The 21602-nt window shown below is 36.5% G+C and overlaps 1 protein-coding gene across 2 annotated transcripts in view; it reads right to left on the bottom strand.

Annotated features, from left to right (window-relative positions):
* Nucleotides 1-504: 504 nt before the first annotated feature.
* Nucleotides 505-21602, bottom strand: part of KDM7A (lysine demethylase 7A) — a 59305-nt gene continuing 38207 nt past the window's right edge. The window contains exons 8-20 of one of the 2 annotated variants that reach the window (XM_054281958.1): nucleotides 21200-21287; nucleotides 20356-20462; nucleotides 17656-17747; nucleotides 14444-14533; nucleotides 13362-13571; nucleotides 12645-12769; nucleotides 11983-12140; nucleotides 8768-8865; nucleotides 6123-6271; nucleotides 5778-5986; nucleotides 5362-5447; nucleotides 3984-4260; nucleotides 505-3303 (exon numbers count right to left, since the gene is read on the bottom strand). In XM_054281958.1, coding sequence (XP_054137933.1) covers nucleotides 3209-3303; nucleotides 3984-4260; nucleotides 5362-5447; nucleotides 5778-5986; nucleotides 6123-6271; nucleotides 8768-8865; nucleotides 11983-12140; nucleotides 12645-12769; nucleotides 13362-13571; nucleotides 14444-14533; nucleotides 17656-17747; nucleotides 20356-20462; nucleotides 21200-21287 — 1784 coding nt within the window. In that variant the 3' untranslated portion in view covers nucleotides 505-3208. The remainder of the gene's footprint in view (nucleotides 3304-3983; nucleotides 4261-5361; nucleotides 5448-5777; nucleotides 5987-6122; nucleotides 6272-8767; nucleotides 8866-11982; nucleotides 12141-12644; nucleotides 12770-13361; nucleotides 13572-14443; nucleotides 14534-17655; nucleotides 17748-20355; nucleotides 20463-21199; nucleotides 21288-21602) is intronic. The other variant, XM_054281959.1, reaches the window with a different exon arrangement.

Here is a 21602-nt window from a genome sequence, read left to right as displayed (position 1 = left end):
AAATATTACCCTTGAAAAAAGTTACCACAGCAGGTGTCATTTGCTGTTGTCCAGCCAGTGTTCCCTACTCCCTCCCTCTTCCACCCCAAGTGAGACAGCAAAGAAAAAAATTGGGCTTTTTCTCTCCACTACAATAACACAAGGTTCAGGCCATCTACAGAAAGACTGGTGCAGAAGTGATTTCAGCTAGAATACAATAAATATATCTCTACATACAAGTACACAAAACAAGTGAGGTCACCACATCCTCTTCATCAGCTACCAGGAGATTTCTTTTTTCTTGTTTGTTGTTTTTGCTTTTTTTTTTTTTTTTTTTTAATACTGCTCAACATGGCAATTTCTTTTGAATTAACTTGTTCTGAGTTGGAACATCAGATTTAACTTCTGCTGGAAGCATGGATATTTGAAGAAAATGGGAATGAACCTCTGCCTGTTGACAGCCTGTGAAGAGACTATGACATAAATTCATGACAGTGGAGAGCCACTCAGAAAAAAAAAAAAAAGAAAATTAGAGCAATAGAAAGGATAAAACCAAGAAGAAATAATATATATGGGTCCAGCCATATCTATATTTCAACTGTAAGGTACAGATAAATAGCGTGGATGGTCAGAAAAGAGACTCTGTATAAACCAATCACATGTACAAGAAAGCATACTCGGTATTTGAAAATTCCTTACTCCAGATTCTATTCTGGCATACTTTTACTTTAGACAAAAATCTGTCTTTAAGGAGAGAGAATTCATTCTTTATTTTGCTCTGAATCTGACTGCTGCCCTAAACTGGAATTTTCTATCATTAGAAATTGCACAGCCAGCAGGAAGGAAACAGTTTGGTTCAATATGCTAAAGCTGAAACAGTTTCCAAAGCCTGGCAGGCATTAAACCCATTTGCTCAAGTTTAAATGAAGAGAAAATTTATATGGGTATATAATTTTAACTAATATTGACAACATAGTTTATTTCTTTTACTTACTTTGGTGAGAACATATTAGAAGATAGTTAAAATATTCTCTTTTAACTATTTCCATCTAGAAAACATAGCACCTGAGAACAGCAAGTCCTTATAGTCATTTTCAGCACCTGTAGAATACTTCTTAGCTTATCTTCTGCTTTATAGAAACCCTTGACTACCTCCATTCCCAATATCTAAAGGTTGATAACTTGTGTTAAATTAAAAAAAAAAAAAAAAAGACTAAAAACTTGGTTTTGTGAAACATTAATTAGCAAACAAAAAAATAGTTTAAAAATTCACCTACACAAGTCACAGAAGAAGTTAAGTCATCATAATAGAAAAGCAAGGCTGCAAAAAACACTCCTAAACTATAATTTCCAATCTCCAGACAAAGTAAAGCCATGAAAGCTACCTGACTTTTTTTGCAGTGGCACTCCATTTTGATGCTTCTCCATTTAGAAACAGGATAACATAGTGCTAACTGGTTCTGACCCTGCAGCAATAAAGAACACCTGACATCAGAACTATTTCCACAAATTCCTAAACTCATTCATAGTCTAGCCTAAACAAAAATAACTCTGCGCAAATATTCCGGAAAATAAAACTGACTTTGATTTTAAACCACAAGAGAAAATTATTCCAGTATAGGATATGGAGGAAGGAAAAATTGGTGTGGAAAATTAAAATCAATTTGATGACTTGGACAGCTATGCAGGAGTATTTTTACTCTTACCAATCAAAAAACAAAAACCATAAACCTCAACCAACAATATTGTTGTCATTAGCATATTGACATTTACATTTTGGCTGGACCCTGCAAAATGCCCTTTTTCCAGAATCAAGTAAAAGTATTCCCCTTTCTGCCTTCATCCCCGACCCTCAAAAGTTAAATATTTAATTTTATATTACAGAAAAATACAAATTTTAAATCAAAATTATTTACAATAATTCAGAATTGGCATTTGCTATCAGCTCTGTATGAAGCCTGACACAAATGGTCATTCTGATACCAGTAAGCTACTTAAATGTTTATATATATGGACCAGTTAAGACTTTCCACTTGCTGTCTTGCCCAGCTTTGAAAGCAGCACACATTCTCCTGCTTTCATGACTCCTCAGTAAAATGTGTTTAACATACAATAACATTTTAATGCTTCTTCCATGCTACATTAAGTAAAATGCCAAATCTTTTAACTGCAATGTGTATCTTATGAGTTATTTGAGAGCAACTGTTATGAAGAAACATTTATCTTAACTGATGTTCTCGTTCCTCCAAAAGATGTAATGGGTCTTCCTCCTTTGTACTAACTCTTAAATAACTAGTACAAATACAATTTCAGGGAGTCTTTTTACACAAGAAAATCATCACAGACAGATCATCAGGAGGAAAATATGAACTCAGATTTAGAGGAAAGAGGTGTATTTTAAAACAAGTTAGCTACTGGACCAACATAAGAAAATTCTTCTGTCTATAGGAGTCTCTTCTAGTCCATTAAATAAATAAATCTGATATTAAAAAGGACAGGTCAAAAAATAATCAAGCTGGCAGAGAATATGCAACTTGCAAGTCAACAGAAGCCCAGCCAATAGCTTACAAAAAGCAGGAAAAAAATAATAAGATTCCTTATGCCTTAATTTAAAAAATAATTAATAATGCATCTCACCCCTATTTAAGACTATAACCTGAATATCAAATTTAGGAGTCCAGACTAATCACAATTAATGTGGCTCTCCACTGCACCAAACACACATTATCAAAACAATTTAAAACTTTCACATTATTAAATCTAAATTAATAACCCCCCCACAGAAAAAGTCTTCCAAATAAATAGTTTCTTAAATGAATTTTAAAGTTGTGAAAAATCTATCAGAAATAAATTATTGATAAACCACCTTCATCATCTTCCCCTCATTAATTTAGGTCAGAAACTACCAGCAACAAATGATATTCAAGCCCTGATGAGAGACTATTTCTCACAGTCCTTGTCTCTCTGAAGATTTCCCCGTTCCCATATGGTTATTGCTGAGCAGGTGTGGCACAGTGAAAATGCAGCATTGGGTTGGGTTTTTTTGTGTGGGTTTTTTTGTTTTTCCTTTTTTTTTTTTTCTTTTTCTTTCTTTCTTTTGTTCATCAGGCAGTGTTTTCTATGGTACATGCAAGTCTGCTTCAAGCAGAGGAATAACAGCAGCTCCAGGCTCTGTTGCCCTCAATACTGGTCTGTAGGAAAGACAGCAGTAGTACAGGTAGCAGCTACATTAAACAAAGAAGCGTGCATGGCCGTTCCGGTTCAGCTTCAGGATCTTCCCAAGGCGCTGTTTAGCAGTTGCCATTCCTTTCTTTGGACGTTTGCCTGAAAAACCCAAGCAAGGACTTCAGTCAGGAATTTCAGGATGAATTTTAATCATTGTACAACAATGGTGAAAACCCAGCTTTCAAGTTGAAGCAAGCCAAATTTTCACTGGAATCAGTTTGTAAAACAAGTAGGGAACCAGAATAGTTAAAAAGAACACCCCCAGGAACTGTTTGTCATAAATAAAATGAGTGCATTATGGCTATCAGCTCTGTATGAAGCCTGACATAAATGGTCATTCTGATCCCAGTAAGCTACTTAAATATATGGACCAGTTAAGACTTTTAATATTTACAAAAATATTTACAAATATTTCCAGTCTAGGAAGTACAGTGGGTATAGTAGGACTTAAGAGAACTTAAACTGAGCTTCCTGAATTTTATTCAAGTTATTCTTGAGTAAACTGCAGAATATAAACTAGAAACCAAAAACCTACATAGTATGCTCATCAGACTGTTTCTGAAGTGTTAAGAGTTTCTAAACATTTCATTAAGCTAATCTGATTCAGACCAGTTAGATCTCTCTTAATTCCACTACCCCATATTCTGTACCGAAATCTGAGTGTCCACAGCATGCTCACTTGGTGTTTTCCCTCAAAGTCTAATCCTGTCCTTTACTCAGTTTCTGCATTCAGTCTGTTACTTCCTCCCCTCCAGCCTGCTTTGGCAAGTCAGCATTACCTTTTGTTGCCTGGTTGCTGATGGGGGGTGGGTTTGATGCTGGCCTCTTCGTTGGGTGCAGTGGGACAGACAAGGACGTTTCCCCATAGGGCCTGTCAGGGCTAAGGCTGCCATCACTCAGCTGACACTCTGCTTGCATCAGGCTGGAGTCTCGTGTGTATTTGCCATGCTGAAAACTCAGGCTGTTGCTGTGGACTATGCTTCTGTTTTCCTGAACTTTAAGACTGGCTTCTGATGCACCCTCCTTCTTGATATATTTTTGAGTTTTATTTGCATCCTAGTATGGAAATGAGAAGAAAAGATGTACAAGTTAGTAGCTTCTGGCTAGAGGTTCACTCCAGTTTTTCCAATTATACTACTGTGTCTTTGAAACAGGTATTTCAGCAGTTCCACCAAAATCTGGCCATTTTATGAGTCCATCATTTCTTTTAGAATAGATACCTCTTAAAGATAACATAGTTTTTTGCAAGCTTTCCCATATTCACCTAAGGGTAAAAGTACACATACTAATGTACTCAATTCCTCCACTTCTTGTTTTCAGTTTGCAGTGACCAAAACAAATGCAATTGTTCTTGATTAAACCAGCCACTATAACAAGCCATACCATAATCACTGACTACTTTAATAGGTAGTTTGTTTTCAATATTCAGCTGATGAAAGAATAAATGCTAAACTGGGAATTGCAAACTGCAAAGGAGTACCATGCAGTCAAATATGCTCACAAAGCATACACCACAAAGCACACAGTTAAAAACAGTCCTATTTAATGGCTGTAATTTTGCAACTTTAGTTGTTCTAGTTAATTATTCTAATACTTCTAATACAGACAAGTTCAGAAATATTAAAAAAAGTTCACAATGTAGAAAAGCTCAGATTGTCAGAGTGTAAGGCACAGAACCTTTCATTCCTTGCTGGATTCCATAGGGACATCAGAAAACAAAAATATTCCTACCTGCTAGCTGTTGAAAGCTATCACTTTAGCAGTACCAATTGCCTAAGCAAGTATTTTTACTATACATACTATCAACATGTTCCACGTGTTCTGACGTTCTGGTTGGGAATAACAGTGAATAAACAAAGTTCTTCCCCAGTTAGAATTAATATAAATTAATACATTTTTAACACAGTACTTTTTATTTTTCAAGATATTGCCCTGAGCACCTTAATATTAGGCACTATGAGAGAAAAGAATTTGAAAGGAAAAAACCCAAAACAACAGTGAAAAAATCCATGACAAATATAACCCAGTTACCAGAACCAGAAATATCTGTGAGATACACAGTGTTTAAGGACCAGCCCACCATGCCTTCTGTACTTAGAATTTCACCATCTCTTCTCCTATAAAAATGTGTCCAATATGTTTTAAGTATTGCTTTACCTGAGGGGTAATCCTCGAAGCTTCATTCAGGTGTCTAGTCCATGCTGAAGTTCCCAAGTCTCCTTCCTCCTCCTTCACAGACCTACCTAAAGAGAAGTTTAACAAGTTTAAATTTTAATACTTTCACTCTGGCCACAACTTTCCCATTCTTGTAAGTATGCCACAAAACTTTTAGATGGAAATATTTAGAAATATTTAAATATTCTGATGATAAGCTAAGTTTGCTCCAGTTTTCAGAAGTAATAGAAAAAAACAACAATGTAAACCCACAGAATACACCTTTTTAAATGTCAGTCTGATTTATTTAAAAGCTTATGTAATGTAATACTTACAAAACTAAAACTGTACATTTAAGTGACTATTCTGAGCACTGTGCCAAAAGCAGGGAGCAGCAGTTCCTCAGTTCAGATACCTACCACATTCCATGGGTTTGTGGCTCTGGGATGGCTGTCTGTCTTTATGCCGACTCCTGGGATAGCTTCTGTGTTCCTGAAGAGAGGTTCTTTTACTTGTGCAGTCTGTGCTTTGAGTATGACCTGGTAAACATGTAGTATAGTGCAATCCTGCCATAGAAAGCATGCCCTGAATAGCTTCTTCTTCTGTACTTGTCGAGGTAGGACATTCCCTAGGAAAATCAAGGGAGTAGTGAGCAGTTCAAACAGAACCCTTTGAAGGACTGATTTTTACATTGCCATAAAGTAGAACCATAAATACATGCTAAAAGATCTAACAGTTCATTAAAAATGCCCACAGTGCCTTACTTTTTACTGGGAGTTTCATTTCTGGATGGCTTCTGGGTATTTTGACAAAGGTCTCTTGTGACCTTAAATTCCTCTTTGAAATTGGATGTTACTTCCTGCTTCTCTTCATCACCTGAGCTTTCTGACTCCTCTGTGGAGGAATCCTTCTGCTGAAACAAGAGGAAACAGTATGCAGAATGGTCACCAGACCTCCTAAGCAAAGACTGAATTGATGCCTTAGGTTTTAGCTTTTATATTTTTCAGATTCTGTACTGTTTTAGTGTGCAGTTCTGAGCTTCATATTAAGGGTCAGTAAGCTCTCTTCACAGAGTAGAAAGACAAAACAATTCCTTTCCTAGCTTGGCACCAAGGACAAATTATCCAAATTCCAGGTCCAAGAGCACAAACCATGTGGACTGAAGAGAGAAAAACAAGAAGAATGGCACTGCCTGAGCTAAAGCTATAATTGGACAATTAACTCCAATATGAAAATGGACCAGAACTTATCAAAGTGTGAGACTTCATCACCAGTCAACCATTTTGTGACCATTTTTGGGTCCATCTTGGATGTATCCTGGCTGGGCTCTTGTGCTGCACAAGGTGGATCTATTGAGGCCTTTTAATAAACACCTACTTTATTCCTTTACCTCTATCTAGCCTCTGTTCTATGTCAGCCTTCACAAGGCATCACTACCTTAATTTATGCTAAGTGAAGAACTCAAAAGTTTCAAGGTCCAACTGTTTTTATACTTATAGTATCCAGAATGCAGCTAATCTGAATATAGCACCTGAGATGCTACACATTCAAATTTTGCAATACTGGTAAGTACATGTTCCACAATACAGAAGGCATCTCCAAAATCCATTTTTTACAAAGCACCTCACATATTCCACCATACACAAATCACTGCATTCTCTTTAATGAGAGCATTAATTATTCTTATCTTCAATATTCAAAGTACAGGATAAAAATACAGAAGTATGGTTCCAAGCAGCAGACAGAATTGATGCCTACTATATATAACAGGACACATTCTGCCCCACAAAACTGCTTCTGGTCCCTCCTCTCACAAAATATAACTTTCAACAGCACCATCTCTGATGAATGACAGATGCTCCCAGGTAAATCCAGAGGACAGCAGGAACACAGACACAACAGCTGCTGCCTCTCCTACAGAGGCACAGCCTCATTTCATGAATGAAAGAGCTTTTCAGCTCCTGCTGAGATTACAGCTTGTATGGGCAGGAGCTTCTCAAAGGTGGAGCAACCATATGTGACTCAATATGCCTTTACAGGAAGCAAGGGCTACAGTACATATGTTCCATCTTGGTAATTCAGACTAATCTATTTTCAACAAGTACAGAGAACATCACTATTTTTTTCCTCAAGCCAAGGAATATATGTGACACTCAACGGAGGTTTTGAAAACAGAAGATCAGAACATTCATAATTCTGGAAGACTGACACCATTATCCCCACCATCAAAACCAGAACTGGAATGAATGAAGTGCATTTTATCACCAAGAGGTATTTTTATATAATAGTTTCATTCACATGAGCAGCTTCCTAAAATTAAACAGCAGGAGAATATGGAAAAAACTAAGACAGTAAGTACAGCATAAATATAAAACATTCACTCAAAGTCACACAAAAATGGCTATATTCTCCTGCAAAGATGAAATGTATCACTTCTGAGCAATCACTGATTCTGTGTCTTAGAAAAGGAAACTTGAGCCAAAGCTGCTGGCAATGCAGTTTAGGAAACCAGAAGAAATCACACCATGAAGGTTCCTATCACTTACTCCAACATTTAGATTATGTAATGATGAAAGACAGCAAGTATAAAAAAAAAAAATCTTGACCACCATGGAAAAAGTAGGAATATGAAGACTTTTTGTAAAGTCATAGAATAGGCTGACAACTGAAAGAAAGAGCAAGGCATTAGCCTTCCAGAAGCATGAATCAAAAGTGTCAGGTAATCACTTCACCTTACTGCTAACCAATAAAAATTGAAATTACTAAGTACAAACCTAATTTGCAAATAAAAAACCAATTATTTATAGACACATTCACACATCTCTAAATTCTAGAGCTTGTATTAAAAATATGTGTGTAAATATCTACACATATATGTGTATTCATACTTCATTTAATTCTGAAGAAATCACCACAATCTAGACCCTCAAATGGAGGACTCCCATCTATTTCCAACGGTCTAAAATCCCTGAAAAGGATTTAGCCACTCCAGATTGTTTATAAAACTGAATACTTGTATGATGGTTTCCTATTAACTGTGCTCTAAAAGGAAACTGTGTGGTAGATACTCGTAATTCGAATGAAGAAATTTAGACTTTTTATTGAAGAAATTAATAAAGCAACTGGGACCTGACTTTCCTCAGACTTTCTTTGTTCCAGAGCAGGGTTCATCCTCTGCCAACCCCACGTCAATGACAAAGAAAATGAAATTTCAAGATAGTATAGCTTTTTTCTCACCACTAGAATAAATGAAGAATGAAGCAGCACATTGTTTGATATTAATCTGAACAAGAACTACATACTTTGCTATTGCTGCTTTAATACGAATTTTGACCAGACAAATATGAAGTACATGAGCAAAATTATATTTAATTGCTTCATTCATTTCTGAGGCTTTTTTTGTATGTACCTGTGTAGTGCAATCAGGCTCAGATTCTTCTGAATCAGAAATATCAGAGTACTCTGAGGATCCATTCCTGAGTTCTGATTTCACACTTTCAAAGAACACTGCAGAGAGAAGGATTAAAATAGAAGACACAACATTAACTATGTTAACATTTAACAGCTGTTTTTGAAGCAAAACCCAAGAAACACATATTTTAACAGTCTGTAAACAAAGGCAAATGCATACAGTGATCTGGCTCACAAGTTTGCTTAGGATGATAGCGAGTTTTCTACTGCTGACCAACAGACTCCTCAAGCAATTGAGCAGATGAAGACAGGAAAAAACAGTTTATATTTCTTCTTTCCCTAAGGGCACCCACTTCAGAGATGTCACTTGGGTAGTTTCTGGGTATTTTTGTACAGGCTGGAGTCAGAGCAGTTTTCACCAGCATGTACCCTTAAAAGACTGCATTTGTCCCAAGGAACCACAATTGCTAAGTGTTTGGAAACACATTGCTAAGTGTTTGGATTCCAGGGCTCAAGGCCAGGAATGAGCTGTATGTATACCTGGGTCAAGGCTGCTGGCAAAAATTTTGATTAAGTACAAATTCATTAAAGATGACAATGTGCAGTTCAGGTAGCATAAGTTTTTTGGAGAAAAGCAAAAAAGGGTAAAAAAATAATGACTCTGTGTCAACAAAATAGGGTCTAAAGAAAGAAACATTACTTTAAAAGTATTTATAGTTTCATACAAAACAGTGCTGAAAACAAAGCTGAGCAAATCAGAAACTAACTTTAGAATGAAGACAAGTAAAATTGAAATGTTGTTTGTTTTCAGCATAGTTTTACATGAAATCACATAAAAACACAATTCTTCCTAACTATAATTATGCAAGCATAAAGGATGTACCTGTAACTATGTATACACTGCAATTCTAGTTGAGGTTTGCTCCTATTGAAGACTGTGGCAAAGATTACAATTAGGCAAATATATTTGAAGGGATATTATTGATTTCTAAACACTGCCCAGTGATAACTATTTTTAGAGTCAGAAGGAAGCTAACATGACATTTGTCATCAGAAAGTGAGTAAATTGAACAGCTGGGACCAAAAGCTAGAGAAGACTGACTAAACTTAAGAGAGTATTAGAAAGAACCATGAGGAATATCCAAGCACATTAAATGAGCAACACCACTGTATAGGAAATTAGGCTTTATAAAGTAATGCTCAACATATAATGATAAATTAATGCTTTTAATTACTGCAGCTCAAAACAACCCAAGGGATTTCTGACTATAACTCATGCCTCTGGCTCATTTCAAAAAGGCAAATAAGATTCTAGGATAAGGAAGAGTAGGAACAATACAGAAAACAGAATTTTAGAGATCAAAAGAACTTTTCTTCAGACTATCTTTTCCAAGAAACTATATTGCCTCCAGAGACAAGGAGGAATATTCCCCAAAATGGGTGAGTGAGAGTAGTCACTATCTGTGAGATCAGGCTAAGACACTGTGAAGTAAGAAAGATCTCAAACCACTCTCCCTTCATTCACACCAAGTATCTTGCTCAATTAAGGACAGCTCTTGATCTCTGTCCCTGTGCTAACACTGGGTCACCATTTAAAACCAGGATCTTGGCATGACACACAAAGCTAGACAGAGCCTGATCTGTTTAAAGGCATCTGTCTGTGGACATTCCTCTTGGCCTCAATCCCAGTAAGAACAACCAAAGTTGGCAGCTCTTCTGGGAACAGGTAGTTCCTCTGCCAGAATTCTCTGCAGACAATGCCTTTCCCCTCTCTCTCTAGAGTCTCAGTTAAGGTAAAATAATCACACATAACACAAACTCAGGGAAGTCTGAAGACACTCAATATTCAATTAAAAATATCAGGATTAGTCCTAAGCGCTCAATTTTTGGAAGAACAATTCCAACATTCACTTTTAGTTCTAAGTACATTTAATGCATTTGGATACTCGCTGCCATATTCATTCTGTATCAAATAAGAGCAATAATTTTGAAGAAAAGTTACCATTCCTCTGTATGATTTAATCTTTGATTCAAGTGCAAAATTTAGTTTGATTTACTTAGTTTAATTTTGGAAGTTGAAAACCACTACAGTAAGCCTTCACTCAACAAGCTGTTTGCCCTGTTTCAAGAATACCCAAGAGAGACTTCTCTCATGTGCAGGTTTTTTAATACTGTCCTCTGTGACATATGGAAGCACAGTCAACAGGGATTATAGTTTGCCTTGTTAATGAAAATAATTAAATATTTTATTCAGGCTGACAGCAGAGTCAAATGGTATGGTCTCTTGTGCAGGAAACTCAGAACTGGAAGTCTCCAGAGGAGTCTAACCATCTTTTAAGTGTTGACTTCAGTTTTGTAATAGACACCTCCTGAGCCCTTTTAAGCTCTACTGTGAATGGATGTGACTTATAATAAAGCAGGGAGCTGAACAGCTATGTCAAGGACTAATTCTATCTGCACACAGGTAAGAGCTATTAAACACATGCATTGGCAACAGGCATTTAGTATTGATACTTTACTAATACACTGTGTGATTATCACTGCTGAACACTTGGCAGGAGGCTACCAAAAACCACTAAAGATTAATTCCCAGTGAAGGGTGGTTTAAAGCACTGGAAAGTGGAATGAAAGTGTTTTACAGATAACCTAAGTTCTTTCCTAACCTTGCAGATTACAAGGGTCAAATGCATAAGATTTTACTAATGTTAAATTATGTCTTTTCACTTGTATGGAATAAAGCAATTCATTAGTAAAACATATAAAATTGTATGATCAACTATGAAATTGCCAGGTTTAAAATTGGCTATGTATTATGATCTTTCATTCTCCAGAGTGAAATGATGATGAGTTTTACACAATGAGGTATATTTTGGTTTTAAAAACAAAATCCAATCAGCATTCTTACATTATGAAGCAGACCTAGAGTAACAAATACTCATCCAGAACACCAATTAAATCTCCACTGTGAAAAATGCTCTCCATAGCATTCATGACAGCACTAACAGAAAAAGGTGAGTTTTACTTTTCATCTCTATCCTGTTAGCTTCTTCAGTAGACAAATATTTAAGAAATGTTTTGTGTAACTTCTAATACTACTGCTCTGATTTATTTATCATCTATATACTCAATCAGACTGAAATATTACAAAAGGTAGTTAGACCCTCATTGAGATGATCAAAATGTTCAACTGATAGGACATGGAGACAATCTTACTGTTCAGTGGTTTCTGGGCATCTGCATTCCCTTCTCCTTCAAATCCTGAGGGCTGCTCTTCTACCTTCACAGCTGTCTTTTTTGACCTTGTCCTGTCATCTTCATCTTCACTGTCTGCTGTGTAAAGACTTCGATCTGTAAATGGACGTCTCTCATCTCTTCTCACAAGAAAAAAAAAAAGAAATCAGTTTTTACTCTTAAAAACCTGAAGCAACCATTTTCCTTCCACTATTTACAACACACTTTCAAGACATAACAGTAAGATTCTCTTATGCTCATCTCTTCATTCTGAATTGTAGGTATTCCCACTCACTTCCTATACAACTGTCATTTCAATAAAGATATGAAGTTTAACATCAGAGTACTTTTAATGAGAAGCACTCTTATAAACAGATACAAAACAACTCTTTCTACTTTGAAGCATTCCCTTCAGTACTGAGCAAGTGAATGAAATGCTGTAACAAAGGAATATGCAAAGAATCCCTTCCTCTTCACTTCCTAACTGTGGCTCCACTAGGGGACAGCAGACACAGACACTCCTGTATTCCTAACCAGACTCTTCCTGGGAAGAACTTAAGAGCTCTACAAATAGAAATATTAACAATTTGCATACCCCAGACCATAATAACCAGGAAAAAGTGTTCACAAGCAATCCTTTATACCTAATTATTCTTCCATTTGACAGCAGAAGGCGAAGATCATTGTCTTTTGTTCTCCATTCAGGTACTGTAGAAGAGGGCTGAAAGGGCTTGTTAAACCTTCCATTCAGTTTTGAGCTTGTGATATCCTAAAGAAGTAAAAGTAATCTTGCTTATTATTTCCTCCTATGAATTCAATTGGTTTTTTCTGCACTCCATAAAAGATTAAATTCACTACTAGCATGGTTACCACCTGGAAAACCAACTGAGAAAAGCTCAGACAAAACATGTTTGGATTTAAAGAACTTCAGGAGATGACTGCACCTTCTCCTTCCTTGAATCATTTATACTCTCCTGAAGCACCTGAAACAAATACAACTTGCCTAGAATACTCCTTTTATGTTTCCTTTGGAGAAATACCAATACACTAAGGCAAACCGGAAGCTGGGCTTGGAACTGCTACAGCAACTCCTGGGTTGGGTGCGTGCTTCCTGATATTAATATCTCAGAACTGATTGAAAGGACAGCAAAATATCAATAATGGATAGTAACTTGCCTTAAGCAGAACTTTCTTAGCTCAAAGCAATTTAAATTTGACATAAACTCTGAAACAATCTATCCATATCACATATGACAAAGAGTTCTAGTCTGTATTCTTACGCATCTTCAAACTATTTTCTTTTCAACAGATTAGAAAATTACTCTGGTTTTGTTTTTTCTCACACACAACTCAATACTTGCCTCTTCCCATGGTGACATCTCCAGCCTTTTCAGTACCTCCCTAGTGTGAAGTTCCAGGATGTCCAGATTGGAAGGAGTTTTGGTAGCATGGTCTCGCAGCTTCCTCACCCTTCGCCTGGAGTGGTGAGGGGAAGCTGTTTCATGTGAAGATCGTGAACTTGGAGACACACCAAGAATTCCCTGAGTTTTAACTAATTTGCTGTTTTCCTCCTGTAATTAAAAGCACTTTTCAGAATAGTCTCAGAGGAATAAATCCACATATTTAAGTACTGCTTCTTATTCATCTAATTAAATGTAAATTATGTAAGGAAAATTGTTAGACATTTTTAGATTAGTAACTACATGTTTCATTTGGATTTGATGTACAAAGTTTAGTTCTACTGCACCTTTTTTCATCTAAGGCTTTTATGCTACTCCACAAGAGTAGTGCCACCAAAACACATGGTTTTATTCAGGAAGGCAACACAGGGTAGATATGTATTGCACACAACAGATCACATCCCCTCAGATTCATTCTCTTCACATCCCCTCAGATTCATTCTCTTCACATGGAAATGTGAGAATTTTTCAAGAATCAATAACCACTGAAGAATAAAGGAGCAAAACACTGATATAGGAGTTGTAAGAGTTTAGGGAAATCCTACCCCACTGAGTATTACACACACAGCCATAAAAGAGAGGAGTGAGCAAAAGAGATGACAACTAGACCAGAACTAACTCACAAGTAGATAGGAAAATGGAATATGCACAGAATATCAAATTAAAGTCTTTAACAACACATTAATAATATTTTTAAGTAGTTATAAGTAACTACATTTTAGAAATGCTAAACTACAAATAATTCCACCATTAAAATCTAAAAATCAACAAAAAATACATAAAGTACCCACTATCCATTTTCTTTATCTGAAATACCCATAGCTTAGTATTCCAAACAGTTTTCCTCTTGATGTCCTATTATTAAATGAATGGTAAATAAATGAAAAGGTGAATATGATCACCCAGAAGCATAACTTTGATGGAGTTGCCCGATTCAAAGATTTATTTTCTGAAAACTTATGTAGGGCTGCCTCTGTTCTTACCTCTACAGAACGAATCACTTTAGAGAGCTCTTTGATGAGATGCCCAGGCCTAATGTTGTCTGGAATTTCAAAGGCATGTTCTGTTACAAGCTGTGTGCAAAGAGAGAAGAAAAAGATACTTAGTTTTGGGGTTTTTTTTCCCAGATAAAAGCAGAAATAAAATGAAATAAACAAAACTACAAGGGAAAAAATAAAAGTAAAATAAAAACCAGATTCATTTCTGTAATAATGATCACAAACTGCCAGGACTGATATACACATGCAGTAGCTTCCAGTCCATGCTTTAGTAGCCAGCAGATATTCCTCAGTGTCTCCAACATTCCAAAGAAGAGGTAACAAAGCCATACTGACAACCACTTTATTTTTTTTTTTTATCCTCAGTACAGTAATCTCCTTTTTTCCCCTTTACCATGGTCAGAATAGAGCAATACTTTGACATTCATCAGAGCCATGACTTTAAGAACACCTTAAGACTAAGGGAATGTCACCCTGACAAAAATTTAATCTCAAGAATAACCATGAGTAACCAAGATGCAGATTTTTAGACATCTTCCTGACACCCAATTCTTAAAATTTACCTTCTTAGTTTATTTAAAATCTAGCAGGTTGGAAAATGCAACTCAGAAAAAAAATGCCTATTCCTTATAAAAATATAGGAAGTTGTAAGAGTTTATGTTCCCTTTAATCCTCTGAAACCATATCAGAGACAGATTTCATATATACACACACACAACAAGAGTTCAAATACTCCATAGTTAGATCCAGCAAAAAATATTTTGTATGTAGTTTAAATGTCCATTTAGAACACTTCTAGTATGAATTAAACAGATAAAACATCACTTAACACAGGCTAGAATGACTGCCTTGAATTCCTGTAATCAACTACTTAAATGGAAAAATATCCCAAACACTTTCAGCTACCCACATTTCAAAAATGAGATTCAGCAGCAAAATGATTGCTAGAAGCAATTCAATACTGTATGTGCGTTTCATTGAACCTGGCTTCCTCTCAGTCATCAAAACAAATGCTTTCTCCCCCTCCCAAAAAAAACCAACACCAACATATAATCATGATATGATTATTCATTTCAGTGCCCCTAATTCTACAGGGAAGATTAGATCAGCTGCTATTATTTACCATTGTTCATTCTTTGAAGGTATCACAGCTCTACACATTCACCCTGGAGAAAACAGCAGCTCTGTCACTAAATTGTATAATTTTTCCATCCAGTTGTTGGTCATTTTAGGGCCATTCAATCCTTCCTACTTCACTGTCTCAAAAGAAGATGAGTTTGAAATTCTCTAGAAAATGGCACAAACCAATTCTCTAAGATAATTCGCCTATTTAGAAAAGACATGCTCCATGACACAACTGTGAAAGCTCATGAGAGGGGTTCTCACTTGAGGAGCATGCATTTGCCATTTTTCAGGAACTGTCTGAAATCCTCAGCAGGAGCAGCTCAAACTGCAATGCACAAAGCTCCTCCTGTCCTCACCTGCCCACAACTCCAAACCTATCACACACATGGTCTGCTGCACAGCAGGACTGGCTCAAGGAGGAAGCAGCAGCCAGAGAAGATGGGTGTAGGGTATGAAACATGATAGCTGGTGGCCAGCAGACATCACTGTGGCTGAATCACTGATGCAGTGCACTTCACTCACAATGGCTGTGTCTGTTCATCCAGTGGTTTAGGAATACTCAAAGGTCTCATTAATAAGCATTCAGAATGCAGCAAGTGCAATTGATTTCTCTTCCACAGAGAATGAGAGAATGTACCACATTCCATATGAATCAAAATACTCAATGACCTACTAGACAGTACACAAATGCTACAATACTACACTACAGCAATCTAGAAAAAATGAATGCCAATCCAATTTCAAACCAAAATAAGGATTTATATAGGCTGTGTTTATTATCCATGCCACAGATGCAAAGATGGCTTGGATTCACACGTGGTTCAAGAGCTTAGGCCCTGTAAACACTGAGACATTGCTTGCTAACAAGCCTTCATCCAGAAGAGCAGAGACCAAGAGACACTGGAGAACCAACTCAGAGGGCCTGCAGAGTTTCATCTGGGATCAGTAATGCTGCACAGGCTGGACCCCAGCACATTCCACACATGAAAACCACCTCTGCATTTGCACCTCATGTCCAGTTCCACAGAGCTCATACTTTTGGATGCAGTATTATGCAATTATCATATATAATATCATGCATACATATTGCATAGGAAGTTCTCTTACAAGTAGAATTTGTGAGCAGAAAGAACAGAGAGATCTCAAAGAGCCAGTTCAAGTCTGGCTTGCAACAAGACAGTATCACAATCAGCAACAAAGTAGAATTAATACCCTCAGTCAGAACCAAACTGCCTGTCAGTGAACAGCACTTCCCAGGAGCACTGCTTCCAAGAGGCTTTATTAGCACAGGCACATGAAAAAACACATGGAGTTAGGCCAGACCCAGCTCTGTGCCAAAACAAGCTTTCCTGGAGAAAAGAGCACCAGCAAAGCCAGCACTGATGGCATACTTATGATTTTACAAGAGTCAATAAATGTTGAGCAAGGACAGTTTTCAATTGAAGTCAATATTCCTCAATATGAATTTAAACTGACTCTTCAGCAGGTGTAGCTGAAATGTGCTTTCCACACCACTGACATGAATGGAAAATGAAAAATGCCGTGGTATTCCATCCCTCCACTGCCTCAGATGACGATTAATTGAATGTATTAACATATTTCTTAGAAAATTCCCCACCTTATCCTCTGGCACTCTTACCCTATCCTGAGGTAAAGCAAGATTCTACCTCAATCAGCCATAATACTGGAGCTTATTAAATGGCCTAATAGACTTGGAATAATCATGGAATCATGATTATTGGAATGTAAGTCTTGATGAGTCTTGATGCCAAAATCCAATATAAACTTTACCCTAGCCATGGACACATCAGTTTTTATTTTTATGAAGTTTATAGGTCATAGCATTGTTCAGTGACTAATCATGGAATAAAAAATTGCCACTAATCATGGAATAAAAAATTGTCATTATGATTCTTCCCCAAATCAGCAGTATATACTTCCAATAGACTTTTTCAGTACTCATTAACAAGCAGATAAAAATAACCCTAAACTTTAAAAGGGCTTAGATCTTCACTTAGTTTTAAATCAAAACAGAGCTCACCAAAATAGCAAACAAAATCACTTATACGTACTTCTTTTTTCATCCATAATTTTAAAGCAGTAAGTAAAGCCTTCACTCCTTGCACTAAATAGCTTGGAGGCTGGAAACCATCTTCCCTCAGTTCTAAAAAGGATACAGAAACCAATTTAGAAACACATCAAGAGAGAAAATAGAAAGATACCTACCCTTCAGCCAATAAAGTTGCCATTGTGCAACAGCACAGTAAAGGAAAAATTTTTCAAGCAAATGAAACATGGCATGCTGCATTTATGTGCATACTGTAACAAGAATGACCATGAAAAAAATCAAATCCAACCCCAGAGTGATTCTACATAAAACTTCCTTTTTTTAAACTTTTTCTTGTATTAATTAGGGTTAGTTTACAACATACTAAAGGTCATTTTGGAAAAAAGAATCCAGATCTAAAATACAGAACAAAAAAAAAATAACACATTTGAAGAAAGAAATCACTTTTATTTCATTGAGAAATATTTTAGTCAAAGGGGACCAGCAGGATGTGGGATGTATCTCTAAATTTTTGAATTTGCATTGCTTATCTCCATACATATGCAAATGGCTCACACTAGCATACTTCCACTTCCCAAACATTTTGTCACCCTTCCAATTATCACAGTTCTCCCTCACATGGTTTACACCGTTTTTACTCCCAAAATCAAAGGGACAGGGGGTGGAAACCACCCTGCTTCAGAATCTTCTCTTCTTAGGGAAGTTGTGCTCCCAACTGACTGCAATTCTATTTCATTCTCTCTTTGCTTCATAGGGGTAAAAAAAAGAAGGGAAAAAATAAATCCTCTATAAACAGTCAAAAGTAGATTAAAACCTCTCCTCATGTTCCTGATAAGTATTTCCACTTGTCAATAGCAAATGGATCAACACTAGAACCATTTGGCTCACTTTATCCCCTTAAAAGAACACAGTAATAAAACATGATTCTTATGGATTTTGTATTAGGAAGCTGGCAGGAAAAGGAAGGTTCTGTGAGTAAACAGCTGCTCTTCTCTCCAAGGCCTCCTACTTATTAAAGGGTATGAGAGGTACTAGCAGCAGCAATCTTCCTGCCCATTAGCTGACTTAGTTGGCAAAATTTTAAGAATACAATGGAGTACCACAGGCTGAATCTTGTAGATGCAATAGAAACAATTGCATGTATCAAAAGTAATTCAAATTAACGAGTACAGCATACATGAACTACAGCACACATCGCCTATTTTGAAACCCCAAGAATTAAGAAAATTATTTAGGTGAGTGCAATAATACTTATCCTGAAACACTTTCTGGCAATAAAAAGTCAAATTCAAAATGTTTATGACCTTGTTACCATTCTATAAAATGAAGCAGAAAGACATGCTGTGCTGATTTTGCTCACTGACCTGAATTCCATAAAAAGTACTGCTAACAGCTGGACATCACCATTACCCCACAAAACTGAACTGGCATCATCCTTTATTCATAAAACAATGGATTCTGACTAGCAAACACCTAATTCATATGAGCCTTGATGCCAAAATCCAATATAAACTTCACCCTAGCCACGGAAACATCAGTTTTTATTTTTTGTGATGCTTATAGGTCAAAATGCTGTTCAGTGACAAAACATCTGCTAAACCAAAGATTAAACATAACAGGAGAATAAGCTTCACAGCTCTTCCCTAAGACACAAGGGGCTCATAGCCTATGGACTCAAGGAGCCATGGGATAAAAAAAGGAGAGGGAAGAGTGGGGTGAACAGACACAGCTTATAGTTAGCTAGATCTTACAGAAACATATGTGTGCTTTTCCAGCAGGAACACAGTTCCTATGGCTTCTGACGAGTTTGTAAACATGAAATATGCATGAATGAGAGAAACCAAAGCAAGCTTTCAAGATAAAAATACTCTTTTTGGAAGAAGAAGTTTTCTGTAAGTTTGTACTGTTTGGTACAATTTCTGAGCTGCTCTGGGGTCACTGCAAGACTTCAAATACTCATTCAGGAATTAAGGGCTGTTCAATGTTTTAATTTGCTGAAAGGAAAAGAGAATTTTCAATAACTTGTACTGTTTTCACATTAGAAACACTTACATGGAATTCTGATCTATTACAAAACAGAAATTGAATTCAGCAGCCTCCTCTGAAGGTTGACATCTGTCCTTTGAAATACACTGTATTATTAAGATTAAACAGAGCAGGCAGAGGGCAAGATACTTGAGCAAAAAAAGGTGAAGTCAGATAGGCACTCTCTCAAATATACATGAGTACAATTGCAGCAATTAAGGAATGGGTAAGGAAGTTTGGAGAAGAACAGCAGCTGTTAAGAACTGGAGGCTGTTGAGACACCTCTTGGATAAACACTGATATAGTGATTTAACACAGCCCATAGGAACTGGTACACATCTTTCCTACAAAAGCCCTCACAGACATCTTTCCTTCCACAACCAGCAGCAGAGGACAGCAAGCACTGTGACTGGAAAGGCCAAAGAAAATTGTAGAAGTGCAAGAAAACTTCTATGTTTGGTTGTGAAGCCACCAAGGAGAAACTCACAGATATAAGTTAGGGGGATCATTTCACAGAACTATTTGCTTAAAGTAAAGGCTATCAAAGGATATTCAAAGATCTTAAATTATATGAAAGAAGCCTGGGAGAAAAACTGATGCCATGGTCCATTATCACTTAAGAGAAAAAGAATTATAAAAGCAGGTGTATGTGCATCTGTTAAAATAAAACATGCGTTACCTTTCAATGTTTCCAGTAAGTTTTTGGCCACAAACCAACAGATGGCTTCAAAGAAAGGAAATTTGAAAAGATCCGGGGTTTTTAGCCTCTTCTCCATTTCATAACACCTGAATAAATGCAATTATTACAAAACATGAATGCTTTAATTATCAAATTCATTATTCAACTATGTAATCATTCAAATTGACACAATGTCCAAAATAAAATGAAATAAAATAACCATGGCCATGATAAATAAAAGAAGTCAAGTACCACATAGTTAAACCCCAACAAGACCACAGACAAGATTGAACTCTGGTCTCATTCAGGCTCTGACCTTATCAAGTTTGACTGCGGCACTTCTAAGAATAAAGTTGGACTTCATAAAACTAGGATACAAACCCAATGTGTGATCTTTTAACAGATGGAATTTTATCGGGATTCCACTGTAATAAATAAAAACAATATGTTTAGAAGACAGCTCTACATCTTGGACAAAAACTAAATACAGCTGCCCTTAGAGCAATGCTGACTTGAGGATGCTCATTTCAACTCGGTGTCGCACACCTGGGCTTGCTTAGTTTTGTTTTACTCACTTATACTAATCTCCAAAGTAGATTTTTTTTCTTTTTTTTTTCCTTCTTTTAGTCACTTAAATTCTTGCACAGCCTTCATTTTGCTTTTGAAACAAACTTTGCAGAAGTAAAACAAGAGAACGTGCTTGATATATTCTAACTGAAAATGCCACTATAGTCTGTTAGAGAGCCTGCACCAATTTGATCCTGGTTAAGTGCATGAAGAAAAATCTCTATGAAAAGAATATCCTACTTACTGGGGAACAAGTACAGGAAGAGCTGAGACTAACCTGAGCTGCATGCCAATGTTGAGGTTGTGCAAAAAGTTTCCTCCAAAAGCCATACAATCCTGAGATGTGAGCACAGCGTGAATCCAGCCTGAAATGACAGATTGTGAAACTTAATACATACTTATGAATTGTTCTAGGACTGTTCTTAAATACACATCTAAGTAAAAATGCTGTTCCTGAAAGAAAAAAACCAAACAGATTTGTATTCTGTGCCAGGAACAAGTAATTTTAACAACATGTAAACTATAATTTTTCAGAAATCTAATGGAACTGTAGTTTTCTGAAATAATTAAGCTTAAAACATTTATCACTGGGAGGGGGCAGTAAGGATGCAAAGCCAACTTGTCAAGTAAAAATTCCAAAAGTTTTCCCTTCAATCCACAAATATAAACAACTCAGGAAT

Source organism: Melozone crissalis, unplaced genomic scaffold, assembly GCF_028551555.1.
Source record: "Melozone crissalis strain CALT ecotype California unplaced genomic scaffold, PUWL_Pcris_2 ptg000033l_1, whole genome shotgun sequence".
Classification (NCBI taxonomy): Eukaryota; Metazoa; Chordata; class Aves; order Passeriformes; family Passerellidae; genus Melozone; species Melozone crissalis.
This window is presented reverse-complemented; position numbering and strand designations above follow the sequence as displayed.